Source organism: Tenrec ecaudatus, chromosome 4 (assembly GCF_050624435.1).
Source record: "Tenrec ecaudatus isolate mTenEca1 chromosome 4, mTenEca1.hap1, whole genome shotgun sequence".
In the NCBI taxonomy this organism is placed as follows: domain Eukaryota; kingdom Metazoa; phylum Chordata; class Mammalia; order Afrosoricida; family Tenrecidae; genus Tenrec; species Tenrec ecaudatus.
Window position 1 is genome coordinate 73107624 of NC_134533.1, and position 25088 is coordinate 73132711.

The 25088-nt window shown below is 50.5% G+C and overlaps 1 protein-coding gene across 4 annotated transcripts in view; it reads left to right on the forward strand.

Annotated features, from left to right (window-relative positions):
* The window catches only part of UVRAG (UV radiation resistance associated), a 276222-nt gene extending 252209 nt beyond the window's left edge, over positions 1-24013 (forward strand). For 3 of the 4 annotated variants that reach the window (XM_075546293.1, XM_075546292.1, XM_075546294.1), the window contains one exon: positions 22022-24013. In XM_075546293.1, coding sequence (XP_075402408.1) covers positions 22022-22736 — 715 coding nt within the window. In that variant the 3' untranslated portion in view covers positions 22737-24013. The remainder of the gene's footprint in view (positions 1-22021) is intronic. The other variant, XM_075546297.1, reaches the window with a different exon arrangement.
* Positions 24014-25088: the final 1075 nt, after the last annotated feature.

Here is a 25088-nt window from a genome sequence, read left to right on the forward strand (position 1 = left end):
TAGGGCAGGTCTCAGGTCCAGGTTGGCTAAGGCAGGGGAGGCACCTTTGAAGGTGGGCATGTGGTTGAGTGTTTGGGGGTTGGCTAGGCGAGGAGTCCTTGAGTGCCTTGTGAAGGCAGAGACTGGATGACAGCACTGGAGTCATGAAAGGAGCCCCGGCCTTCTCTAAAGTCCACGAGCAGGACATGGTCCTAGAGGAGGCATCCGGGTCGGGGGCTGTGACGAAAGGAAGAAAGGAGCGGGTCGTGTAGATGGTCAGGACCTCGTCGGAGAGCAGCTCACAGGGACACTTCTATTTGGTATCAGTGCCTGTGGTAGAGTGAGGAGAGCAAACTGGTCTAAAGGGGTTTTGTCAGGACGGACGTGACCCTTTTACAAATCAGCAGGCAGGGAATCCAAGGCAAAGAAGGTGCTGGGTGATTCACTTCACTCCAATAAATGGGAAAGTACTGATCCTAGCTCCTGAGAGTGCTCCTGGGCCGCATCTTTGGGTGATGGGAGTCATTTATAACAGTCATGGAACACTGGCTCCTCGGACCAGGGCCGCGTGCAATCAGACGAGCCTTCTGCACGGAGCCTGAGGGGACAAAACTACCAAATACAGAAATGCCTTCTCTCACAGTTTGCAACGTCTGGATTCAGGACATTGGCTGTGGGGGAGGTGGGGGGGAGGGTGTTGGCTCATGTGAGGTCCTCAGAGAGCTCCCTGGTCAGGAGTTTCTCGTGGTCTCGGAACTGCTCAGCACAGGCAGCTTCTTTCTTGGTCCGACTGAAACCCTTATGATCTATACTCAATGGCCACTGCTCACTCAAAAGAGATTGGCTAGAGATCCAACCTAATTCTATAGATTATAACCTGCCTTTTAACTTAACTGCCTCTAACCCTGTATCATACTACCCACTGCCATCGGTCTTCTTCCAAATGGTTGTGGATTTGGGGGAGGGGGTTCTTGTTTGTTTGTTTTATTTAAATGAATCTTGTTTACGTGATTCGCAGCTTTATGATACTGAATCTGACTGTCTTTGAACCATGGTGTCTCTTTGTTGACATACTTTTTTTTAACACGGCTCAGTTACATTTTCTAATCTTCCTCATAAAGATCTTATACATCTTTTATTAAATACGTAGATCTGGATAACTCATAGTTTTGATTGCTATTGTAAATATTTAATTTAAATATATACTTTCTTTGTTGGATAGGACATAGAAATCGCACTGATTTTCATGGTTTGAGGTTGTACTCAGCAACCTTGCCCAGCGTATTAGTTGCAGCCATTTCTCTTAGATCCCCTTGGATTTTACGTGTATACAATCATATTTTCAGTGATTGTAGGTGCTGTATCTTCCTTCCCAGTTTGATGACTTTTATCACACTTTATTGTCTTCCCTTGTTTCATTTTGGGAGCGAAGCAATGGTGGTGGGTCCCCTGGCCTTGTTCTGGGCTGTAAAGGGACAGCTTCTCCATCCAGCACTGATGGCAGGTTTTGGTGGAGAGCCTTTGTCAGCAAATGGGGGTTACTTTCTCTTGCCAACTAACTCTGAGTCTTTTTTAAATCATCAGTGTCTGTATTTAGGATATACTGAGATGCTACTATATATATTTCCCTTTAATATGTTAATGTGTTGCAATTAATAAGTTCCCTAATGTTAATCTAAGTTTGCTTCCTAGGATAAAGTTTGCTTTAAAGAAAAAAAGAAACTTTGCTTAATTGTGATCTATTATTTTTATTTTCCTGCATTATTAGATGTGATTTGTACTTTTTTTTAAACTGTGTCTAAGAACTGATGAGACTAACATACCTTATTTTTCTTCATGCTATCTTCATCTGACTTTAATCATAAATTGAGTACATGGAAGATTCTTCCCCTTCTGTTCTCTGGACCAAGGAGCCCTGATGGCTCCATGCTTAAGCATTTACCTGCTAACCCGGAGTTGGGAGATTCAAATGCAGAAGTTGCTCCATGGGAGAGAGAGGCTGCGGGCTTTGGGAGCCCCACAGGGCACTTCTGCTCAACCCTATGGGGTCACTATGAGTCAGAAGCAGATCTGTGACTGTGGTTTGGGGGTATTTCCTATAACCATTTGTATAAAATTGTACTTATTGTATCCTGAAGACCTGATAGACTTAACCAAAAGCCATGTTTGCTCTTTTTTTTTTTACTTTATTGTTGGTGGGGAGAATATGCATTTTTAACTGCTCGTTTATTTCTTTGATTATTGGTCAGTATAAGTGATTTTTTAAACAGTTTATTGGCACTTCACCCACATATCATACCATTCAGTAGTTCAACCAACTTTCTTTCCTCCCCACACTTCATTATTCATGAATTTTTTTTCAATGTTGACAAAAGTGTACACAACAAAACATTCTCCAACGTCTCCATGTATCATTCAGGGCCATTGGTTATACTCTTCGTGTTATATAATCATTATTGATATCCCTCTCCAAATTGTTGCACCACCATTAAAATGAACTCAGTGTCCCCTGAGCAAAGCAAAAACTCCTGCTCCTTCATCCATGGGAACCATAGGTCAAGTTTGGTTTCTTTCTTTCTTTTTAAGTAGTTTTCTAGTATATTCATATAGCTAACACTTCCATAGTTAAATTTTAAATCTCTTTTATTATTTTTATTTTTAACATATACCATTTATTTTTATTTAAAGATCATTTTATTGGGGGCTCTTACAGCCCTTATAACAATCCACACATCAATTGCATCAAGCATATTTGTACATATGTTGACATCATTTTCTAAATATTTACTTTCTATTTGAGCCTTTCGTATAAGTACCTCTTTTTTCCCTCCCTCCACTCCTCATCACCCCTCCCGTGACCCCTTTGTAAATTATAAATCATGGTTATTTTCATATTTTGCACTGACTGCTATCTCCTCTCCCCACAGTTTCTGTTGTTTGTCCCCTGGTTGTGGGGGTGGGGGTTGTTACGTGTCGGTCACTGTGCTCAGTTTCCCACCTTCATTAATTCACTCCAGACTGATTCATAAGAGCCCCCGTGGTATAGTGGGTTCTCATTGCTCAGCAGCCCCCTTTCTTGACTTCCAAGATTCTACCGTCTCCTGGTTTCCTCTCTCGTCTTCCTCCCGTACTTGACTTTTCTGTTTAGGTGGAGTTCTCCATGGTCCCCTCTGAGTGAGGTCCTCTCATTTTCTCTACCCACTTCCTCTGTGGTCACATGTACTCCTGTGATGTTGAAACTGTCTGTATGCTTAAGCCTCCCACAGACCCCCCTAGACACCTCCCCTGGGCTGTTACAGGTGTCTCATCCTCATAGCTAAAGCTGACTTTCCCGAGTCTTTGTTTCAGCAAAGTAGGGCTATCATCCCAGTTGATCCTATCATCTGTACCCACAAAGTAGATGTCCAGCCCGACCACACTCCGCCATCGTTGCTACCTCCACCCCAGCCTGCGCCGCCACCATCTCTCACATTGACCACAGCTCTGGCCTGTTCGTCACTCGGATTTCACTGGTCTGGTAAACCACCACGCTGCATTCGTCACCGTAGCTAGAGGGTCTTTTCAGAATGTAGCTATGTCTTGACCACTCCCTGGCTTCAATGGCTAGACTAGCACCGAGCCCTGGCCTGCCTTCCTTGTGTGAAAAGCTCCTTGCTTTCGCACAGCCCCGTCTGGAAGTGCTCTCCCTGCTCTGTCCCTCCATCACCACCCACACGCACCGGGTCCCTTTAAGAAAGGACACAGCAGCCTTACGGTATTTGTAGTACACCTTCTTTTGAGGGGCAAGGGGAAGCCAGCTGATGTGGTGCTACAGTCACGGGAGGTGTTGGGCTGCTCACTGCACGGTGGGCATTTGGAAACCACAGCACCCTGCCCTGCAGGGTCTCTGTGATGAGAGCTTGTAGGCTTTGTGAGCTCTCTTTAAGGAAAGAGAATACACAATCACAAAGGCGAGGTTGCATATAAAAGTAACTATGTACAATAAGAAGCAAAACCACAACAGATCACCAGAATCCGAGAGACGACGTTCCTGTCCTTGGAGGTCATTTTAGACAGTTTGCCCAGACCGCTGAGGCAGAAGTACACCCTCACTGTGGCCTGGCTGCACTCCCCTCCCAGAATGCAGGCTCTGCTCGGGGTACTGGGAAATTAAGTGACTTCGCAGCGTGGTTGGCCCACGGACCTGTAGCAAGTAAATTAGACGCCAGGTCTCTTGGCGCTGATCTGGTAACCCCATTAAAGCCCAAGCTCACACATTAATGCCCCACCCCTCTCTGCCAGCCTGTGCCAAGGATATTAAATTAACATGGAGTGAACAGTAAGATCACGGGGCGATACTCTCATGAAAAATGGGCAGTTCAAGTGGGTGCAAAAAGGGTTGCAAAGCGAATGCAGCGTCGTGGCCCCAAGGAAGGACCACTGTGGGAAGTCCGTCCAAGCTAGAAATCTAAACCAAGCCGGCCCGCCGGACAGCTGAGACTCCGAGGACAGCTCTTGATGGAGGAGTTAACCCCAGCCTGTGCTCCTTGAGGCAGAGGGTAGACAAACTCGCGTTCCTAAGGGAGGCTCTTACATCTTTTGTAAAAGAAAACATTCCCGCTTCCTGTGTGGTTGCAAGCATCCACAGATTGGTCCCCCAGGAGGCAGCCTGCTGCCTGCTCTTTTGGTGTGGAGGATTTCAAACTGGCTGGGGGTCAGTGCAGTCGCCGAATTCCTCCTGATGGTAAGCTTCAAAGTTGTGACACTTTGTTTTGCTTTGTTGAGGTTTTGTTTTGTTTAATAAAAAAAAAAAGATACTGTAGCGAAATTCATTTTAATGAGGTGATAGGCACATTATACAATCCTTAGCGAATATCAGATGCATCTACCTGATCAGTCCTAACAAAACCGAATCCCTTTTCCTCTTGGACACAGTTGCATGGGGTCAAAGTTTCCATGTTTTGTGTCAGCAGTTTTCCAAGAGAAGTCCCACGCTCTCTTCCCAGATCCACTAGCCCCGCTGTAACTGCCAAGCAACACAGCTTTGAAACGCGAAATTTCGGCTCAGAGGCTGGACTCACGCAGGCTGTGGTTCAAAGCCACCACCAGAATGCCACTTAAACAGCCCATCCATCTAGCTCTTCCTACCGACTACAAAGTAGGCCCAGCTGCCTGCTGACACGCACAGGCACGGCCCAGGATGCGCGAGCGAGCTGCTGCTGGACAGCTGCCAGGGAGACGATGAGGTTCGGGCTGAATGGAAGAACTTATGGGCTGTGGGTGCTGGGAACAGGCTGTGTGACGCCGCCCGGCAGCTTGGGCCTGGGGCCCAGCCTCATGCATGTCCCCCCTCCACTCTCCCACCTCCTCAACTGACCCCAGGGCCTACCAGGCTCCTTCCTGACCTCAATCCTTGCCTCAGACATGTTCCCATGACCTCCAGTAGCCCACCCTGCCTCTGCCCCCAGCCTACGTTCACATCCACATCAAGATCCAGCTCACATCTTAACCTTACTCACTCCTGCAGCAGGCACAGTGGTGGATACAGAGACCAATCTATCTCCTCTCCGAACCTTGGCCTCTTCTCCCATCAAGTCTGACTCTCGACCCTTCTATTGCAGCCTGGGCTGGGGACCCCATCTTACTCATCCTTGGGGTCCCCACCTGGGCGACGCCCGGTAAGCAATGAGCATGGGACGGAATAAAATAGAAGCCAACTACCCTGTTCGAGATGGACCATGCTCCTGGAACCCTCACTCGGGAATCAAGTCTAACCAAGACGACAAAGCAACGCGCAGTTTATCAGAGGAACTTCGCAACGTTCATGGGCATGTGGAATGAGAAGGTCGTGGAATTTTCCACTAACTGTTTGAGCACTCCCCCCACCCCCATATAATATGAAATAGAAAGTACAAAGTGTTATTTATAGGAAAGGTAGATTATTTAGGGAAGTCAGAAGCCCTTCTGATTTGGGGGAGAATTAGACAAGCCCTCATTCCCTAGAAAGCATTTGAGAGAAGTTGCATCTTAGGGATCTGAGCCTGTGGAGATAAGGAGGTAAGATAGAATCTGGGAAGGAAGCTACTGTCCGGAGATAGGGAAACTGGGTAGTTGAGTAGGCAGGAAAGAAACTGTATTTGCATACCAGCCACCACTCTCTGCCTCCCGGGACCTTGGGCGCGTTAACACTGTCCACCCCGGCCCCTGTAGGGCTCAGTTTTGGATGATCGTGTCCACTTGACAGACTTGCCATGAGGGTTAACCATACAGTACTGTTAGGATGTTGCCTGGCATATAGTAACAGTCCTAACAATGACTATGAGTAGAAGTATAGCCCTCTCACCCATAATTAGAAGTTAACTAATAATCTTCCTTGAAGAACTTTATGTGTTTTTACTGACGCACGCACCAACTCTGTGAGGGAAACAGATCAGAAGCTGAACTTCGAGCAGTGGAAGGCCTTTCCAAGGTCCCATGTCAATAACGGTGGAAGTGGAACCTGAACCCCAGGTCATCCAATCGAATCCCCAGGGCTATTCTTACCATTGCCAAGCCACCCCTTCTTCCCTCCCTGCCCCCCTCAGCCCTCCCCTGCCCCCTGGTCCTTTCCACAGAGCAATCACCCCAAGCAAATCCAGAGAAGCGCACCGTCTGTGAAGACAGACTTTCTTGCTCCTCGTATCCACTTACTGCCGAGAGGTGGAGAAACAAAAAGCTCCACAATTGTGTGCAGAATTTTAGCATCAAAAGAAATAAGACTCAAGATACATTTCAACCATATGGATTAAGCTCAGAAGCAACAAAGCCCACATGGAAGAAGCACACCAGCCTGTGTGATCACGAGGTGTCAAAGGGATCCATTATCAGGCATCAAAGAATAAAAAATAATATCATTGTGTGCTCACCTCCATGATACGATCGCTGAAGACAAGCGGTGCATAAGCAAATGTGGGGAAGAAAGCTGATGGTGCCCGGCTATCAAAATATATAGCATCTGGGGTTTTAAAGGCTTGAAGGTAAATAAGCGGCCATCCAGCTCAGAAACAACAAAGCCCATATGGAAGAAGCACACCAGCCTGTGCGATCATGAGGTGTCCAAGGGATCAGGTATCAGGCATCATCCAAACAAAAAATCTTACCACAGTGAATGAGGAAGGGAGTGCGGAGTGGGGACCCAAAGCCCATTTGTAGGCCACTGGAGATCCCCTTACAGAAGGGTCTCAGGGAGGAGATGAGCCAGTCAGGGTGCGATGTAAATACAACTTTCCTCTAGTTCCTAAATGCTTCTTTCCCCCTTCCCCTACTATCATGATCCCAATTCTACCTTGCAAGTCTGGCTAGAGCAGAGGATGTACACTGGTACAGATAGGAACTGCAAACACACAGGGAATCCAGGGTGGATGATCCCTTCAGGACCAGTGGTGTGAGTGGCAATACTGGGAGGGTAGAGGGAGAGTGGGTTGGAAAGGGGGAACCAATTATAAGGATCTACATGTGACCTCCTCCCTGGGGGATGGACAACCGAAAAGTAGGTGAAGGGAGACGTCGGACAGGGCAAGATAAGATAAAATAATAATTTATAAATTATCAAGGGTTCATGAGGGAGAGGGGAGCAGAGAGTGAGGGGAAAAATGAGGACCTGATGCCAGGAGCTTAAGTGGAGAGCAAATGTCTTGAGAATGATGAGGGTAACAAATGTACAAATGTGCTTTACACAATTGATGTGTGTATGGATTGTGATAAGAGTTGTATAGCCCCTAATAAAACGATTAAAAAAAAGAATTAACGGGAAAGCTGAAGAATGGACACACGGGGCTGGATGAGTGGCCAGAAATCGCCAGGGGAATGGATTTGCCCCCAGTGTTGATCCTTCTTGAGGTGCATGGTCCTTTTTCATGCGAAAGTGGAATTTTAAAGCTATCTAGCCTCCTTTACTCTGGGAATTTCTTGTCCTAAGCTTAATTTTCCCCATTATAAAGTTTAAACTATCTAGAAGCTTCATGCAAGACCGTGTGATAGTGGGGACAGAGCCCTCACTGGCTTAGAACTCAGGCAGTGTGGATCCTGGTTTCAGCTCATTGCATTCATTCTCATGGTGCTTTGACTTACCAGCTCTTCGAATGGAATTAATAGCACCAGCCCCTTCCCCAGGTATAGATATGTAGAACAAATGAGATCGTGTCTGTCTACGTGTCCTCAAAAGAACTGCGTCTGCCAATTTGCTGAATGTCTTCTCTGCATAGAGCACTGTACAAGGGCAATCGAAGTATAACATTTGCCCGCCTTTGCCTGGTTGACAGTTGTTTAGCTTATAACCTGAATGAGTAGATGAGACATACTAAATGTTTTGGAAATGAGCTGCAAAGAAATTCCATTCATTGTTCACGCTTATCCTCATGTGGGACTCAGAGCCCAAGGCCAAGTGTGAGTGGGCGGTCTGCTGTGGATGGGCCTGAGTCGATGGCTTAGGACCCAGGTGGGCAATGTCCTGGGATTAATCTTAGTGGCCGTCGTAAGGAGAGAACGCTGATGGCAGCCCTCGGTGCACTAGCCTCTCCAGGTTTTCTTCTCGTGTTTAATGATGTGGCCTTAAAATAGATGTCTTGGTGACACATGCTGCCCTAACACACTACAAGTAGGTGGTTTTAAGGAACAGAAATATAGATTCTCAGTTCTCAGCCCAGAATCCACAAATCAAATCAGAATGCCAGCTTCGTCCATTTCTCCTTACTGGAAGCTTTGGCCATCTTTTGGTTCCTTGTGTTCCTTGGCTTGTAGATGATCTGCATGTGATATCCGTCTGTGTGTGTGTGTGTGTGTGTGTGTGTGTGTGTGTGTGTGTGTGTGTGTGTGTGTGTCTCTTTCTCCAAGGCTTCACATGACTCAGAAGTGGTCAGGTTTGGGATACACCCTACACTGAGGAAAAGCCCTGGTTCCAAAGAGGATTACATCTTTAGGCACACGTGCCAGGAATCCAGCACATCTTCGTAAGGGACACAGGTCAATCCTTAGCAAGAAGCCATTGGTGGCTTGGTGTGAGGGCAGCTCACCAAGTGCTAAGATCTTCTGGTAGTGCTTCTGCCTGCCAATTCCTAACCTGCAGTCCTTTGTACAAAGAGAACGGTTGGATGGATGGTTAGTTAAAAAAACAACAAAACTCCCTGTCGATTTGGACTCCTAGTGTCATAGCTGCCCCTGTGAGTGCCGGTGTCTTTCTCCCAGGGAGCAGCCCGTGTGTGGACTTGATGACCATGTGGTGAGCTGCCCAACACATAACCACTGCTCCACCAGGGCTCCTCTTAGTTAGCTAGTCTGTTGATTATAAATAAAGTACCGAAGAACTTAAGCAGAGTTTAGGAAAAGGTATTTCTTCACAAACTGAAAGTGATTTTTAAAATCAAGAACAAGTAAGTCATTCTACGTGCTTTTCAATGAGGGCAATGATGTGATGCTTCTGTTTTTAAGGCCAATCCTTTACTTCTGAAAATGAGACTTTATTCTGTATTAGAATCTTGGCAAGGGGCGAGGTGGATCCTCAGTTTTTCAAAACAACTCCCTCTTCCGCTTCAGCCATCCTGCGTGGGCGGGCCACAGACCCGAGTTGTGGCAGGTGACCCCAAGAGGCTGAAGAAACGTGTTGTCTAGCTGACGCTAGTTTTCATCGTAGATCTGATGGACATTGCCTTGGAAGTCACAGGAGGCCTGTGTAAGTCGCCGGCTCAGCCAGGCCCACTTCCCGGGTGTTTCTTGCAGCCTGGCACACCTAATGTGACGTGAAAAGCAAGTTTGTTGGCACCTTTCACTCCCAGAGGGCTGCTTTCTCACCTGGAGCGGCACCTCTTCGCCTCTAGACACGAGGCATGTGGCTATCTGTAGTATTTTAAAAGACCTTGGCGGAGGGGTGGGGGTGGGGGGCCATTTCTTCCATAACTCAGGCCAACGGCCCTATATTTAACTTACAGGCCCCCTCCCCCCACCCCCGGTTAACCCCGATTTCCGCTTTTTGCTGTCTCCAGTCAAGCTGGGACCAGCTGGCCAACATCCTCTGTGCACTGAGCCTGCGTCAGTGACGGAAAATCCCCCTGTGCCCGGGCTGTTTCTCTGCCTCAGCACCAAGCCTCGGAGGGTTTGCTCACGGGTGTGTTGGCGCATCACTGGTCTTTATTTATCCTCTTGATCATAAACTAATATGTGCTCAGTGGCTAAATTCTGAAGTTGTGAAAACATACAGAAGCAGTAGCCCCATAATCCAGGGACAAAATCATCGCCAGGTGCCCGTGTGTTTCTTACTTTGTTGTTTGCCACTGAGTCGATCCACCGCAGAGTGACCACTGCCATCGCGCGGACTCCGCCCTACAGCCTTCCTCCAGGGGTCCCCAGGCTGTGAACCCTTGCAGGAGCAGGCACCCTCATCTTTCTCCCAAGGATTGGCTAGTGGGTTTGAACCACTGACTCTGCTTAGCAACCCAGTGCTTCTTAACGACCCTCTATGATTGAGTTACACTGCCCCATGGAGTTCCCGAGGGTGTGAGCTTGATGGGAGCCATTGACCAGGCGCTTTCTCCAGCAGCGTGTGCGCAGGCCATTGACCTTCCTGTAGCAGACAAGCACGTAACCAGTGCACCAGCTGGGCTCCTTGTGGCTTCTGCAGTTGAGATCGAAATCTAGATAGAAAAGTTCTTTCTGGGTACACATTTAAATTTTAAAAAGGTATTTTTTAAAGGGTAAATTAATTTTAATAATACATTTTATGTAACCCAAATAAAATCATATATATATATTCAGCATATAATCAGTATTTTCACAGTCTTAATAAAATATTGCTACTTTCTTTCTAAATTCAGGGTATATTTCACACACTTGGTCCATTTCAAATAGCACTTAATCACTACCATTGACTCATAGTAACCCCACTGGACAGGCTAGACCTGCCCCTGGGGGTTCCCAGGCTGTAACCCCTAAGGGAGTAGAAAGCCGCATCTTTCCCGAGAGGCAGCTGGGAGTTTGTAGCAGCTAGCCTCAAGTCTGGCAGCCCAAAGCCTAACCCTCTCTACCGCCAGGGCTCCCTCAAGTAGGGCCTGCCCAGTTTTAAGTGCCAAGTGCCAGTGGCTCCTGGCTGTAGTATTAAGTAGCACGACCCATACAATTTATATCTGTTTTATTTTTCGTATTATCACATCTTAAGTGCTGTGTCAATGCCATTAGAAACTTTTTAGGCATCATTTTTAAATGGTGATTTGATCATTCAGATTTATCATAAGTATGTATTTAGATGGTTTTATGTTTTCCCATTTTGTGAAGAAGCCAATTGGCTCACTGCCATTGAGTCGATGCTGACTCATAGTGACCTTGTAGGTCAGGGTGAAACTGCCCCTGTGAGTTACACTGGAACGCTTTCTCCCAAGGAGTGGCTAGTGGTTTCGAACTGCTGGCCATGCAATTAGCAGCCCGACTCGTCACCACGACCACACCAGGGCTCCTCATGTAAGCCTATAGTGTTCCTTTTTCATGTATATAATCACTGTTTCTCAACAAATTGCAGTTTTCAGAAATTCCCTTTGGGTATAACTAATTAAATACACTTATTCATAAAACATTTTCATTCAGATTCTACTGTGTACTGAGTTAGGAGTCCAGGTCTTCCCATCAATGTTTACAAGACATGGCTCCGTGGCAGACCTGCACAGATGTTGAATTTTGCCCTGCCTTAAATGTCCTTCCCTTCATTTCTCTCTGTACCCATCCTCTCTCTCTCTCCAACCCTCTCTCCACACATCATCCGCTCCCATCTGTAAACGAGGAACCCAAGGTCCTGGGGATTGAATGGCTTAATGGGACACAGCCAGCAAGCGGGCAAAGTCCGGCTTGCACCAGGCCAACGATGTCGAGCCACTGCTTTAGCCCACGGAGGCCCGCCACTCGCGTGCCCCATGAAGCACAGTGTTTCGATCAAGGGGTCATTTAGCAAATGGCCCTCCCAGGGAGCGAATCCTGCCCTCTCCTCCCCTGCCCTCTTCCCCTCTGTGTCGACAGTCACCCTGTGAGCACCTGCTTCGAGAGGCAGCACAAATGGAACTCTTGAGCCCAGACAAGTATCAGACCCGCCTCACATTGCCTGAAGACCTTGTCACGGTGTAGTGGGTGGGCCCCTGTCTGTTTCTGCCTTTCACCCCAGGAGGCTGTGAGACAGCTTTCTTTGCTCCGCCCCCAATGGAATCTCTCTTGGTCTTTGTCCACAAGCCACGCATCCCCCTGGGTGCCTTCTTATCCTCACCCCCTGCCTCCCACCCGGCTACTCCCACTGGTCTTCCCTATCTGTCTGCTGTGAGTGCCTGTGCCGCCCGCCCGCCCTCCTCTGGTCTAAGCCTCCCTCCCTCTCACCTGGACTGTCGCCTGCAGTCCCCAGCATCACCCCCGCCCTGCGCCCATCTGCACACAGGCCCTAAACACTCATCTCGCTGTGACACCTACAGGTACCTAAAGCGCTTTGCTGTCTGAGGCAAGCATGGTCTGTAGAAATCGTAGCAACAGGACCTTTCCTGGGCTTTATCTTTGGTCATGTGGTTCTTCCCTCTCTTCTCATTGGTCGCCCTCTGGACCTGGGGCTCTGGCCCCTGCTCCTCCTCCTGCTTGCCTCCAATGTGTGCTCACCCTCTGCCCCCCCCCCCCCCCCCGCCACTGCTCTCCTCCTTGACCTGAGCCCCACAAAGCCTGGCTGCATCTGGGGCCACATGCTTTCCTGCATAGCACACGTCAGAGGTAAGCATTTTACCTCAATGTCTGTGATTCTCTGACAAGTATCTGCCCCCACCCCACCCCCCCAACCATAGACTGAGAGCCCACCATAGCAAGGCCCTGCTTCTTCCTGTCACCAGATGGCCTCCGGAGACCACCTCACAGCGGTGCAGAGTGGTCGTCCGGCCTGTCCCCACTCAAGGTGACCCTCCAAGTTCTACAGAGAGCAGAGCTGCCCCCTTGGGTGTGCTGTGTTAGGACCCCTGGTGACGCAGTGGTTAAAGTTGGAACCCAGCAGCCAGATCACAGGAGAAAGATGTAGCCACAGGCTGCCTCCAGAAAGATCAGAGCCTGGGAGCCTACAGAGCAGTCCTGCTGGGTCCTGCAGGGTCCTTCTGAGTCAGAATCCGCCGGGCTGCAGAGGGTTCATCTTTGGGGTCTTTTCCCCCTGGGGACGGTCCTGCTGGGTCCTGCAGGGTCCTTCTGAGTCAGAATCCGCCGGGCTGCAGAGGGTTCATCTTTGGCGTCTTTTCCCCCTGGGGACGGTCCTGCTGGGTCCTGCAGGGTCCTTCTGAGTCAGAATCCCCCGGGCTGCAGAGGGTTCATCTTTGGGGTCTTTTCCCCCTGGGGACGGCCCCGTGGTGCCGAACACCAGCTTTTTCAGTCAGCAGCTAAGTGCTTCACTGTTGCACCCCCAGGGAAGCCAAACTCCACTGCTGTGGAGTGTGTCAGCTCACGGAGGCCCGGTAGGCCGGGAGAACCGCCCGTGGGTTTCCGAGAAGGTGACGCTGTACGGGAGTAGACAGGTGCCTTGATTCACGCTGTAGCCTGTTGAAATGGGAGCCATTCTATGCCCTGCTGACCTCAGGCCTTCAGAGGGCCACACAGACAAGGTTCCTGGGACGTGCTCCTTAGGGTTCCGTAGTCTCTTAAGCCACAGGTCCCTGCAACGTGCGTGCTTCTGCTCAGAGTCTCTGGCATCTCTGAGACGGGGTGGAGCTGTCCATGTTCCCTGTAGCGCGGCAAACTCCCGGGCAAGCCGCGGCCCCGTGCCGGTGAGAGTCCGTTTAGCAGCACAGATGGAAGCCAGAAATTCACAGGCTCTGTCATTGGTGCCAGGGGGCTGAGACTTCCTTTGGCTCGTTTGCAAGTCAAGTTTACAAACCCTGAAAGCATCCTCCGAGGGGGGCTTTTCCTTTCCCTCTCCGGGTCTCTCCAGAGACCCTGGCATTGCTGGCCTCCGCAAAGGTGGAGTCGGCTGTGCCGTCCTCCTGTGCTGGCGTTCTGCACACGACTTTCATTGCTCTCAAGTCTGCAGTGCGGCCGAGATGTGCCAGAGGGTCCCCGGCGTTCTCCGTGCCCTCTCTTTCCTGTTCTTGACAGTGCTGCTTGCGCTGCACATAGAGAACATCAAGATGGGCGAGCTCTATACTACAGTCCATTTTACGGTCCTTGTAATGTTTACTGCCTGCCTGGGCTGCTCCATCCATGAATGCGTATCATGATTTCTCAGGGTGAAAGTCGATCGTGATGTGGTTGGCCAAACCCCTCCCAGGAGCTCTCTGGGGGAGCCAGTCTGTTTTCCCGGAATGCACGGCACTCAGCCTCGAGACTCAGTTGCCCCCCAGAGGGGCTCCATCTCCTGGCCTGTGCTAGCACCCCTCCCTGTTCCAAGTCAGGCCCCGCGCTCTGGGGCGCTAATGGCCGGGGGAACTGCATCTCCTCAGCTGGCTGAGGGACTTTGCCTCCTTCACAACCCGTCTCTTGGTCATGCTCGGTTTCAGTGACATCTACAGGTGCCCTTGTTTGGTTAGCTCTGCCTGTTTATACTCTGTTTCTGTTTAATCCGACTCTGACAGGAGGCAGACCTTCCAAGCTGAGCCCAGGGGATAAGTGACCACTGGCACACAGCTCAGCCACACCTTGGGCCCAAGGCGATTTCTGTTTTTATTTTGTTCCGTGTTTTTGTTACTAGTCAGGGTACAGATGAAGCCCTTACCCTTCTCTGGTGATGGCAAAGGCCCTGGGATTGCTTGCCTGTGGCCAGGAGCCTGCATGCTTCCTGGGAGATAAGATCTTACTGTTCAAGTTGGATTTCCCTAAAGGAGGCCAGGGCTGCCCTGCTGGCTCTGAGTGGGAAAGGAGGAGGAGAAACCCAGTGTGGGGTGAATTTGGGGAGAAAAGAAAGGAAGGAAGGAAAACCTAATTTAGGGAGGTTGTTTTGCTTGGTTTGGGAGGAAGTAAACTAACTGGATGTCATAATTTCTCATCTGACAAAAGACAGAATTCTCACTCCACTTTGCCCTAGCGCTCAGCGCAGCCCTGCCGTTGCTCTGCGTTGTTTGAGCAGGCATCTTCCAGGAGGTGAGAAACTCTGCTTTTTTGCAAACTTGACACGATACTGGCGCGGGCGGAGCAGCACCCGGTGCTTCAGACACTTCTGGTGGCCATAAACCAACGCAGACACCTCCCCACAGAGGTCGTACTGCCAACCAGAGAGGAAGAAGATCACAGGTTGTTGGGGGGGGGGGGTGGCTTCACGTGTAGTCCACTGAGTTGTCACTGTAGTTTTGGCCAAGACCCAGACTGTCAAGATGGAGTGTCCTGACCAGCTGTGAGCGCCTGAGCGTTCCTGTCGGGAGCAGACGCATCACGGGGGCTGTGGACTGTCCGCCTTCCTCTGGCCGTTAGAGTGCCAGGCCTGCTGTGGACGACAAAACGAGCACCGAGCGAGCCTGAAAGAGAAAAGAAGGAAGAACTTGTTTTACCCCGAGTTCCTGAGGGCACCCCCGTTTCAAGAACGTTCTTGATAAGGTCAATCTTCACGCGTTTTCTGTTCCTGGAGTTTTCACATTCACAAGCAAATTCATTTCTGCTCCTGCGTGATTCTTAGAATGCTATGGTGAAGAGTGTAACAGGCCCTAGAAAGTTTCTAATTGTTTTTAAGACAGAAAACATGCCAAAGGAAAGCAGGCAGGAGTAGGAGCAGAGAAACAAGTGCCATCCTCCTGACCACAGCCCCAACCTCAAATGACAGATTGAATCCAAGGTGAACACGTTAGCGGGCGCGGGAAGTGGGGGGAGGCACCTGGAAGGCCCTAAGGGTCAAGGGAGAGGAGAAATCTCTTATTTGGTCACACTGCCTGCGTACATCCCACTTCTCCACCAAATGCCTTTTTGGGCCCAGTTGGCCCAGGCGCTGCCCCTCCTGGAGGGGGGGAGGGAGTGTCCACATGCTTGACAGCTCTTGTGAGGCTTGAAGGAGATGTAGCCAGTTGTTACTGGGTGTTTAATCCATAGGACTTCACAGACGCTAGTTGCTGTTTTTATTATTATTCATTCACTATTCCTTACACCAAGAATGTTACTTGTGGATGTTACCTAACCCGTATTTCAGCAACAGGAGGCAGATCTCCCCATTGCACAGAAGGGTGGGGGTGGGGGGGTGCTTCACCAGTGCCTTACAGCTGTGGCCGTGGAACGGGAGCTGGAAACGGAAAGCCCGTTTTCGGCCAGGGCTTCCTGGCCTCATTCGCTCTCCCCCAATCCCGCCTCCCTAAAAGACTAAGATTGGAGCAGCAGAGCCAACCCAAAGATGGAAGAGGACGTGGGTGGGGGTGGGGATGGCAGAGGAGACAAGATGGCAGAGGCGGGGACTGGCCTCTGGGCAGGGGCTTTGTGGAAGGGATCAAACCTGCTGAGCACAATCTGCCTCGTCTAGCTTGGGGAGACAGAAAACTTCTCCCTCGAAGAAAAATTCCCCTCTCTCAGAAGCTTGAGTCACACAGGAAAAAAAATGAGACATCAGGGGTTTGGGGACAAACAGAAGGAATGTACCCCAAAGGATTGTGGGAAGTTCTTGAAGTCCCTGAGCAGTTGGTAGGTCATGTAAATAGATGCCGTTTGAGCATTTCTGTCTCAGTCAAACCCATCCCCACCTTGCCCTCCCCACAACGGGAAAGATTTTTTTTTTAAGTACAGTGTTGTTTCACGATAGGCAGGATAAATCATTGGGTTGATTTAGTACTTTTTCTCCAGAACTCTTTCTTCTTCTTGCCCTCATTCTTCATCTGCTTCTTACAGCTGGCTCCCTGGTGTGCAGGAACAGTGGAGGGGGTGGGGCGGGTGGGAAGGCTCTGTTTCCTGCTGCTAACAACAGAAGAAAACATTCGAAGACCCTCCCGGTTCTGGTCCTTCCGCTGAGACCTGGGACCCTGTCTACCTGGTAGGACATTCAAGTCTTTGAGCCATGACTGTCCCTTCTATAAAATGCTGATATCCCTTTTTTGGAATTCGAAGCCCATGGAGAAGAATGACAGGAGCCACAATGTCAGCCACCGGTGGGTGTTGTCAGAGGCTAACCGTTCAGCTGCTGGCAGAGCAGGTGGCAGTTCAAACCTACCGTGCTGCTCTGTGGGAGAGAGGTGTGGCAGCTGCTTCATGCGTTTACAGTCCTGGAAGCCTGTGGACCATTCTGCTCCGCCCTGTAGGGCAGCTGAGTCAGAATCAGCTCGACACCCAGAAGTCCATTTCATCCTCACAGTCGAGGGATTAGTCTATGAGACAGAAACATTCTGTATGTGCCTAGAGGATAAACCCGCCTGTGGTCAGTCCCCGAACTCGTATGCGACCTTAGTGATAGCTCCAAACAGGGTCAAGGTGTACATCCTACCCACCTGTGGCTCCAGGTAAGAGTTGAAGGGGAAGGAGAGGGGAACGGGCTTACAGATGGAGATGTCAGAGAAGGTAACTCCCAGCCCACTGGCATCCAGTTGGTTTCTGGTAAACTTGCCCCTGTGGGTTTCCAAGGCTATAATCTGAGAGAGTAGAAAGCTTCCTCTCTCCCCCGGAGCTGCTGGTGGTTTTGAATTCATGGCGCTGAGGCTAGCAGCCCCTCTTGGAGACTAAAACAAAACAAAAAGGAGCCAAGTTTAAACTAGGCTGTCCTCTTTGACCTCTAACTTGCAGGCCACATAGCTCTGTCGTCCTTTGTGCTATTGTTTGTGATCCCAGGAAAGCCCTCCCTGGCTTGTAGCAAAATCTAATTATTAAGTAATTTAACAGCCCCCAATATGGTTCAGTTATGCAATATTTGTGCCGTGTTTCACAAAGCCATGGCCTAGTAAATTTGCAATTACGATATCTTTGGGTTGTTGTTTTTTAATAAATTCCTTTTAATTGCAGCACTAAGCCCCAGCTCCAGATGTCAGGTTTCCAGCCTGGCCCTGAGCCGAGCTGGGAGAGACCTGCATGGAGGTCAATGAGGTTCGGAGGGTGTGCCGTGAGCTGGTGGGCTCCGCTGGGGATCGCCTCGCAGCTCTGCACCTCCATCACTGCTACCTTGGGGCACACAGCCGGGGGGGGGGTGGATTTAGAAGGGACACCATCTCCTGCCGCATCCACCCCACCCCAGAACACAAACATGTTTACCCTCTGGGTTATTTTTCACAGTTGGACGCTCCCTACAAGTTATTCTTCCCCTTAAAGAGCGCCTTATTTTCATTCGATAATTGTCAACAGCCTTTAAAAATTGGTCACATGATTAATATGTGTGTAAGTTTTATCTCTTCCTCTCATGAAGTAATGCAGTCAGCCTATACTCAGACAAAGGCTACTCAATAGCAGTTGATTTTTTAGTAGTGGCCTATAAAAATCAGCGAGCGATTCAATCATGCTAGTCTACTCAACAGAGCAGCCGTGTAAGGTTATTAATAACGTACAAAATCAGGATACAGACGTGTGGACACATGCCTCACACCCAGCTTGGGGCCGTATATATGAAGTCAAAGTCTCGACAGAAAGTATCCTAACTTAATAGTGGCTATTTCATGGGTGACAGGATCGTGAGTGGTTTTTATTTTTATATCCTTTTTTCCCCCAAAGTTTTCCAGTGAGCATAAATTATGACAAGAATTAAAATGTGTATTTGCATGTAGTTTGAATATAATCATTGAACACATATGAGGGGGGCTTCAAAGAATTTCATGGAAAAGTTTCCTCATCTTTCAGTTTCATTTTCCATGAGTTTTTTGAAGACCCCTCTCTCGCCTATAAGCAGTTTTGCTTGAGCCCAACCACCTTCAAAATCTAGCGCTGAGCTAAGATCGTGGAAATAATTATATATGTGTGTGTGTATGTATATATATACATATATGCGTATATATATGTATATGTGTGTATATATATATAAACTCTGAGCGCCAGAACTAATATTTTAAAACTCATGTAATACGCAAGCTTTCTCTCAAATCCTGTCCACTCATGCTTTGCACACAGTTTTTTCGTCATCTGCTTCATAAGAACACAGCACATTAGAAGGGAAACATTAAAGGACCAGCCGCCACAGGAAGAAGCCAGGAGACAGGCTGTACAGACAGCCTCGTGCCGAGAGGGAACCTGGGGGAACTCCACGTGTGGCCTCAGCCTCCTAGGCACGCACGCACATTACGAGATGCGGATCACCGAATGTTCCGTCCTCTCTTTACTTAGCAATGCATGTTCACATTGATGGCCCAGAGTCATTGAGAAAATACCTTGTTTGTTTAACTTGGGAGGGGGCCGTTTTTGAGATCTAATCTCTCACGTGACTGAAAATGACACCAAAAGCCAAAGCATGGTGCTCAAAAGGCACTTTAGCTACGTAGACCTGTTTCTCTTCAAATAGACATTTCTATCAAAATAAATATAAACACACTAATATTCTTATTGTTCCTAAGAGGGTGAATTCCTATTACTTGTGTTTTCCAATTTGCATCTGATACTGTCTTTACCCAATTTCTCAGAAAAATCCAAGGGAACTGAAGAATATCCCAAATTCAGGTAATAGAAAATGTTAGCCTCTCTAGGTCCTCTCCAAGCCTTGGAGCAGCACCCCAGAGCCGAGGTAGGCCGACTGCACCCGGAACCAGGCCCGGTGCCGGGGGCTTGACTGGGGTCGGAGGGTTCCATGAAAGGGCTTCGTGCCCTTAGCTTCTTGTTGGCCCTGAGTAAGAGACAATGCAGTGGACAGTGTGGGCCCTGGAGTCCCGTCCAACAGCTCTACAACCTTGGACACACCATGTAGCCCACCCTCCTGCCAGCGTTTCCCACAGAGATGCCAGGAGCAGTATCAGTGCCTGGAACAGGGTAATCAGGAGGGAGGGGAGACATGCCTCCGTACGGTCCAGTTGCACAAACTTGAGGAGAGCGTGCAGGTGTCTCAGGACGAGACTCGCTTGTGTCCCGGCAGTGCTTGGTGTCAGGCACCTCTGGCTCACGTCATTCTGCTTCCCAGCGTGAGCGGTTCCGCACGGGACCTTACAGCCAGCGGCACGCATCTTGGTCAGTGCTGGATGAGAGAGAGGTTCCTCCTGGGGAGACCACTGGGAAGTGCTGTCTGGGAGGGTGTTGCCAGGCTCTGCTTTGGTCTCATTACCTGGCTGCCTGCAGACCCGTCCAGAGTCGCCCCTTCGGAGCACAGCGGCAGAGTGAAAACAGCCAGGCAGGCAGAAAGGCCTCGTGCTCCGAAAGAGCATGGTTCTGACGACATGTTGACTCAAGCCCAGATTAAGGCCAGCGGGTTTAGCTCTTTTGTGTTTTGTGTTCCTTGAGCAGCAAAAATGATCATTTACTGGTCTGTTTGCCTGTGACCACCCCTAATTGCGAATCCCCCTGGCACCAGGCAAGGAGTCTGCGTGCTGACAGGCGTGTGGATTAGAGGCCTTGTGGCCGCCCATCCTCATGGACTAAAGAGCTCTCGCTTTCAGAAAACATCCAAGAGGAACTCCCAGAACGGGAGGAGGGCCAGGCGTGTGCTGGGAGACAGGTGAAAGGGTCCCTGTGGCTGGGCCATTGCGTCACTTCCGACTCAAGGCGACTCCACGCACAACAGAATGGGGCCCCGCGCCGGGACCTGCGCCCGCCTCACAGTGGCACCTGACCGTCCATCTCCCAGCAGTCTTCCTCGCTTTCGCTGCCCTTCTCAGGGCCCGTCTGCCTCGCCCAGGGTGCGTGAGCCGAAGTCTCTCCACCCCCGCTTCTCAGGAGTGTGCCGGCTGGGCTTCTTCCGAGACAGATGTGTTTGTGCTTTCTGGTTGTCCCTGGCACTTCACTGCTCTTTGCCAATGCCGGGTTCAAATGCACGCACTTTTGGTTCTTTGGTCTCCTGTAGTCGTTGTCCAGATCTTCCAGAGCACTTACCACAGCCGTCTTTTGGAATCACGTTATTTTAAACACGCTGTATGTGTTTCTCCTGCACGTTTGGAGCCTCCTTGGAAACAGAGCCCTGTCTTGTAGCTGTGTCTTCCCCCCCTCCCCCCCGCCCCCTGCCAGGGCTAGCACGGGACTGGGGCGGTAGCCGTTGGTTGAGGGAGTGTGCGGCAACAGCTGCTACCTGGAGTGCCCCTTTCACCAGCCGCTTACCTCCCTGGGGTGTCCTCACCTGCAGAACTCCATCCCCAGGGGCTGTGTGTTTGGGCCACCCCCTGTCTGTGCCTGTAGTGGCCTTGAGCTAACTAGCTGAATCTGCATTGTGCCCAGTGCCCAGCAGAGAGGCCTGCCCAGCACAGGACTTGCCATGACCACCATTACCCCACCTTAGGCTTATTAGCAATGTTGTCGACGTGGATTTTTTGACAGGGGCTTGTGGTAAGGACCAAGTGAAATAGTGGCTATGAAATTACTTCAGAAATGGTCAAACTTTGACAAGGCCCTAAACACCAGTTACTGGAAGATCGTGTGTGACTAACGTTATAGAGGAGACATCGCTACCAAGTTAGTTTTCTTTTGTTTTTAATTTTTGTCTTTGTTCTTTACATTTTGTCCTCTGATGTCAGATGATTCGCATGGGCTTTTTGGGAAGACAGTTGCCCGTCGAGTTCTGAGTCGTGGGTTCTCGTCCTGGCCTCACCGCTACCTGAGCTCCTTGGAGCAAGTCTGATTCCTCTGCCGAAGGATGGCTACTTGTTGAGCGGCAACTGCGAGTTGAATGTTAATAAGGAGTAAAACGACAGCTCGTCCTCCAACATGGGAAATGGATGGCGTCCTTCATTTGGGGTTCTTCCCAGATGCAGTGCCACCACTAGCTGCAACTCTTCCCCAGGCGCCATAGGCAGCTCTCCCCACCCCCACCCTGGGCATCCTTCTCCGGATGCTTTTCCACCTGCGGGTGTCCACCTGAACCGAATCCAGCATGCCCTTTCTCGCATCCCGACACCACAGTGCGCGTGTCTGAGAGGAAGGATTTGCTGTTTTCATCTAGGAAGCCTCTGTGTGCCAGCTCGTGCCCCTCAGTGCAGAAGGCTTACCCTGAGGCCCCACGTTAACCTCCCGTCTCATTTTTGTCTTCCAGTGACAGACATCACACCTCCAGCGCGATCCCCGTCCCCAGGAGACAGAGCTCCATGTTTGCGGGTGCAGAGGGGGCTTTCTCCGGGGGAACCCCTTCACCGGACAAAGGACACCGAAAACGGGCCAGCTCAGACAACGAGAGAATGCAGTACCGGACGCCTCCTCCCAGTTACGGCTCAGCCTCGGCCCAGCCCGCGCGCGCGGCCGGGCCTGTGCCCACGGCGGAGCCCGAGAGAAGGGCAGCCCCGCTGTCCTCCTCCTTGGATACGCCCTTGGACTTCTCCAAAGAGAGCTCGCGAAAGGGAGCCGATTTGGAGAACAGCGTCCGTGGGGGCCACGTGAGTGTGAGTGCTGGCCTGGAACGGGGAGCAGCAGCCCCCTCGGGGCACCCTGCCACAGTCAATGGCACCCTCCTGCCCAGCGAGCAGGCTGGCACCATCAGCGCCCAGCCGCTGCCCGGCGAGCTACCCGCGGCTTTGGAAGCCGAACCCCGCTGTGCCGTGGAGCAGGCGGAAGAAATCATCGGGCTGGAGGCCACCGGCTTCACGTCCGGCGACCAGCTCGAAGCGTTTAGCTGCATCCCGGTGGACAGTGCCGTGGCCGTGGAGTGTGACGAACAAGTCCTGGGGGAATTTGAAGAGTTCTCCCGAAGGATCTACGCACTGAATGAGAACGTGTCCAGCTTCCGCCGGCCGCGCCGGAGCTCCGAGAAGTGACCTGAACGGCCAGGATGTGCTCAGCAGGACCAGCACCGAGCGCCTGCGCGGCGGCGGCGGAGGGAAAAGCTGCGCTTAACTTAACCTCTTGGTGGTTCGGGTGGAGCAAGATGAGCAGTCGTGGCGGAGCAAGATGAGCAGTCGTGGCGGACATTCCTGGGGCTAGCTGGGTGGGGGCGTCGAGGAACCTTTTACTAGGGATCGTTGGGTACCAGGGGCCACAGAGCTAGGTTTTGCATGCCAGGCTGGCTTTTCCAGCCCTGGCGGCCCTCCTTAGGCAAAAACACTCCCTTGTTTGGACGGGCTTATAGCTCAATCACCTTGTAGGTATTTGTCTGCTTTTATTTACACTTGTATGCTATCCTCAGAGGGAAAACGATAATATATATAAGTAATATAATGAACTCGTTTCTCGTAAGCATTTGCCCACCTTCAGAGTGTTAGCTCCGGGGAAACAGAATATTCAGGAATTGGGCTCTCCCATGGGTGGAAGCGTCTTTGGACATCCATCCAGCTGGTGAATAAGAAGCACAGGTCCTTATCCTTAGCCCCAGCCCCATCTTCCTCTGCCCTGCTGCACCCCACTCCACCCACCCCCGCGCCACAGTCCACATGTAGGGCACCCCATTCTTACAGTGGTGGGTTTTGCACCTTGCAAAATGGGGCTTTCAGATTCATGACTGTTGCTTTGCTTTGGTTTGTTCAACCCAGTAGCCATGGTCTTCCACCACCTCTAAATATATTGCCACACCCTAAATGTAGCCCTCAAAAATAACCTTAAAAATGCCCCCTCCGTTGGATTCCCGGGGATCCTCAAGAACCCTAAGGTAGCGTCCAGTCCCCTTTAGGGCCCAGAGCTCTCGAATGAGCAGATGCTGTGTGGTCCGAAAGGCAGCCTGCTTTCTGGATAGGCGCTCACCAGGCAAACCCTGTACGTAAATCCCATGTGAATTTACTGAACTTCATCTGAAGGAAGGCATCGAAGATGAGGAAATATATGCAGAGAGTCATGTTGTCCAAAGTGCAAACTGCCCGGCAGCCGAGGGAGTTGGAATACTAGGCTAAATAAGCGAGGCTTAGAGTACTGTTGGTGTATGGGCAATGGCATAAAGATTAAATTATGTTTTTGTTACAAGTCATTTCTGGAGCTCAGATCTTATGTGCCGTTGCTTGATACATTATGTACCCAAGGACATCGCCTCAGGGTTGCAAGCTCTTTAAGGAAAACTGATCCATATATCCGTGTATTGTACAGAATAAAATTTGAGTTTACTTCACCTGACCGGATTTTCCTTTGCCAGCTTTGAACTTCCTCTTGACCCGAGGTCTCCATGTGTTGCCTCAGGACAGCACGGGCCCAGACAAAAGCCCTGACCATCCCTGGGCACTCACTGCTGCTTCATTTGTGTTTGCACATGGTGTGTCGCAGCAGACCCATCACGGGGGACGCGCCGAGGGCTGCAGTGCTCCGACAGCACGGTGAGACTCATCAGCCTGGTGACCATTCTCGCCCTCCGTCCTAGCCTTCGTGGGCTCGGTTTTAATGTATCACTGCAATGTTGGCTGGAGTCGCCCATTCTGTGGTTGTCTCTCTAAAGAGAATTTGGAATCTCTGCACAGCAGACAGACCCAACCCTCAGGCTCCTGAAAGTTTAACTTCCTCCAGAGAAGTCTGTCTCGTTCCAAATAAAGGGCTGGGATGACTCCAAATGGAGAGCAAAAGCCACGTGCAGGGTGGCGCTTTTGGCGTCAGAGGGTGCACACAAACCCACTCGCCACCGCCGGGTCGATTCCACTCACAGCAACCCTGTAGGACGAGGTAGAACTGCCCCTGTGGACTTCAGAGACGATAGCTCTTATGGAGAGGAAAGCCTCATGTTTCTCCCTCAGTGCTGGCCGGTGGTTTTGAAGTGCTGACCTCAGTGCATAGCTGCTATGTCACCACGGCTCTAGGTGAGCACAGCCTTAGATAGACATCAGACTGGTCTCCAGTGAAATAGCAGCCGCCAAACTCAGGAGGAGGATTCTGAAGGACTGGGTCAGTATTGAAGAGCGGCAGGTGGATTACATTCTGATTTGGGACTTCCCAAAACCCAGGAGTAAGCTTTTAAAGTTCCTGTGAAACTCCCAAGAAGGGCTCCATTCATCGCCAGCCCTCCAGCCTGGCTCGAGGCACTGCCAAGCAGGAGGAGCATGTGCGGGGTTCTTGTGGTGACAAGTTGTGGTCACAGCTTCTGTACAGCCAGGTGGTTCCTGGAGCTCTGGGCTTCCATCCGTCGGTCTCCCCACCGTGGGCTCCCCGATCCTGGGGTTCAACGTTCTTTCACCTCTGCAGCCGGAGCTCTGCCATTG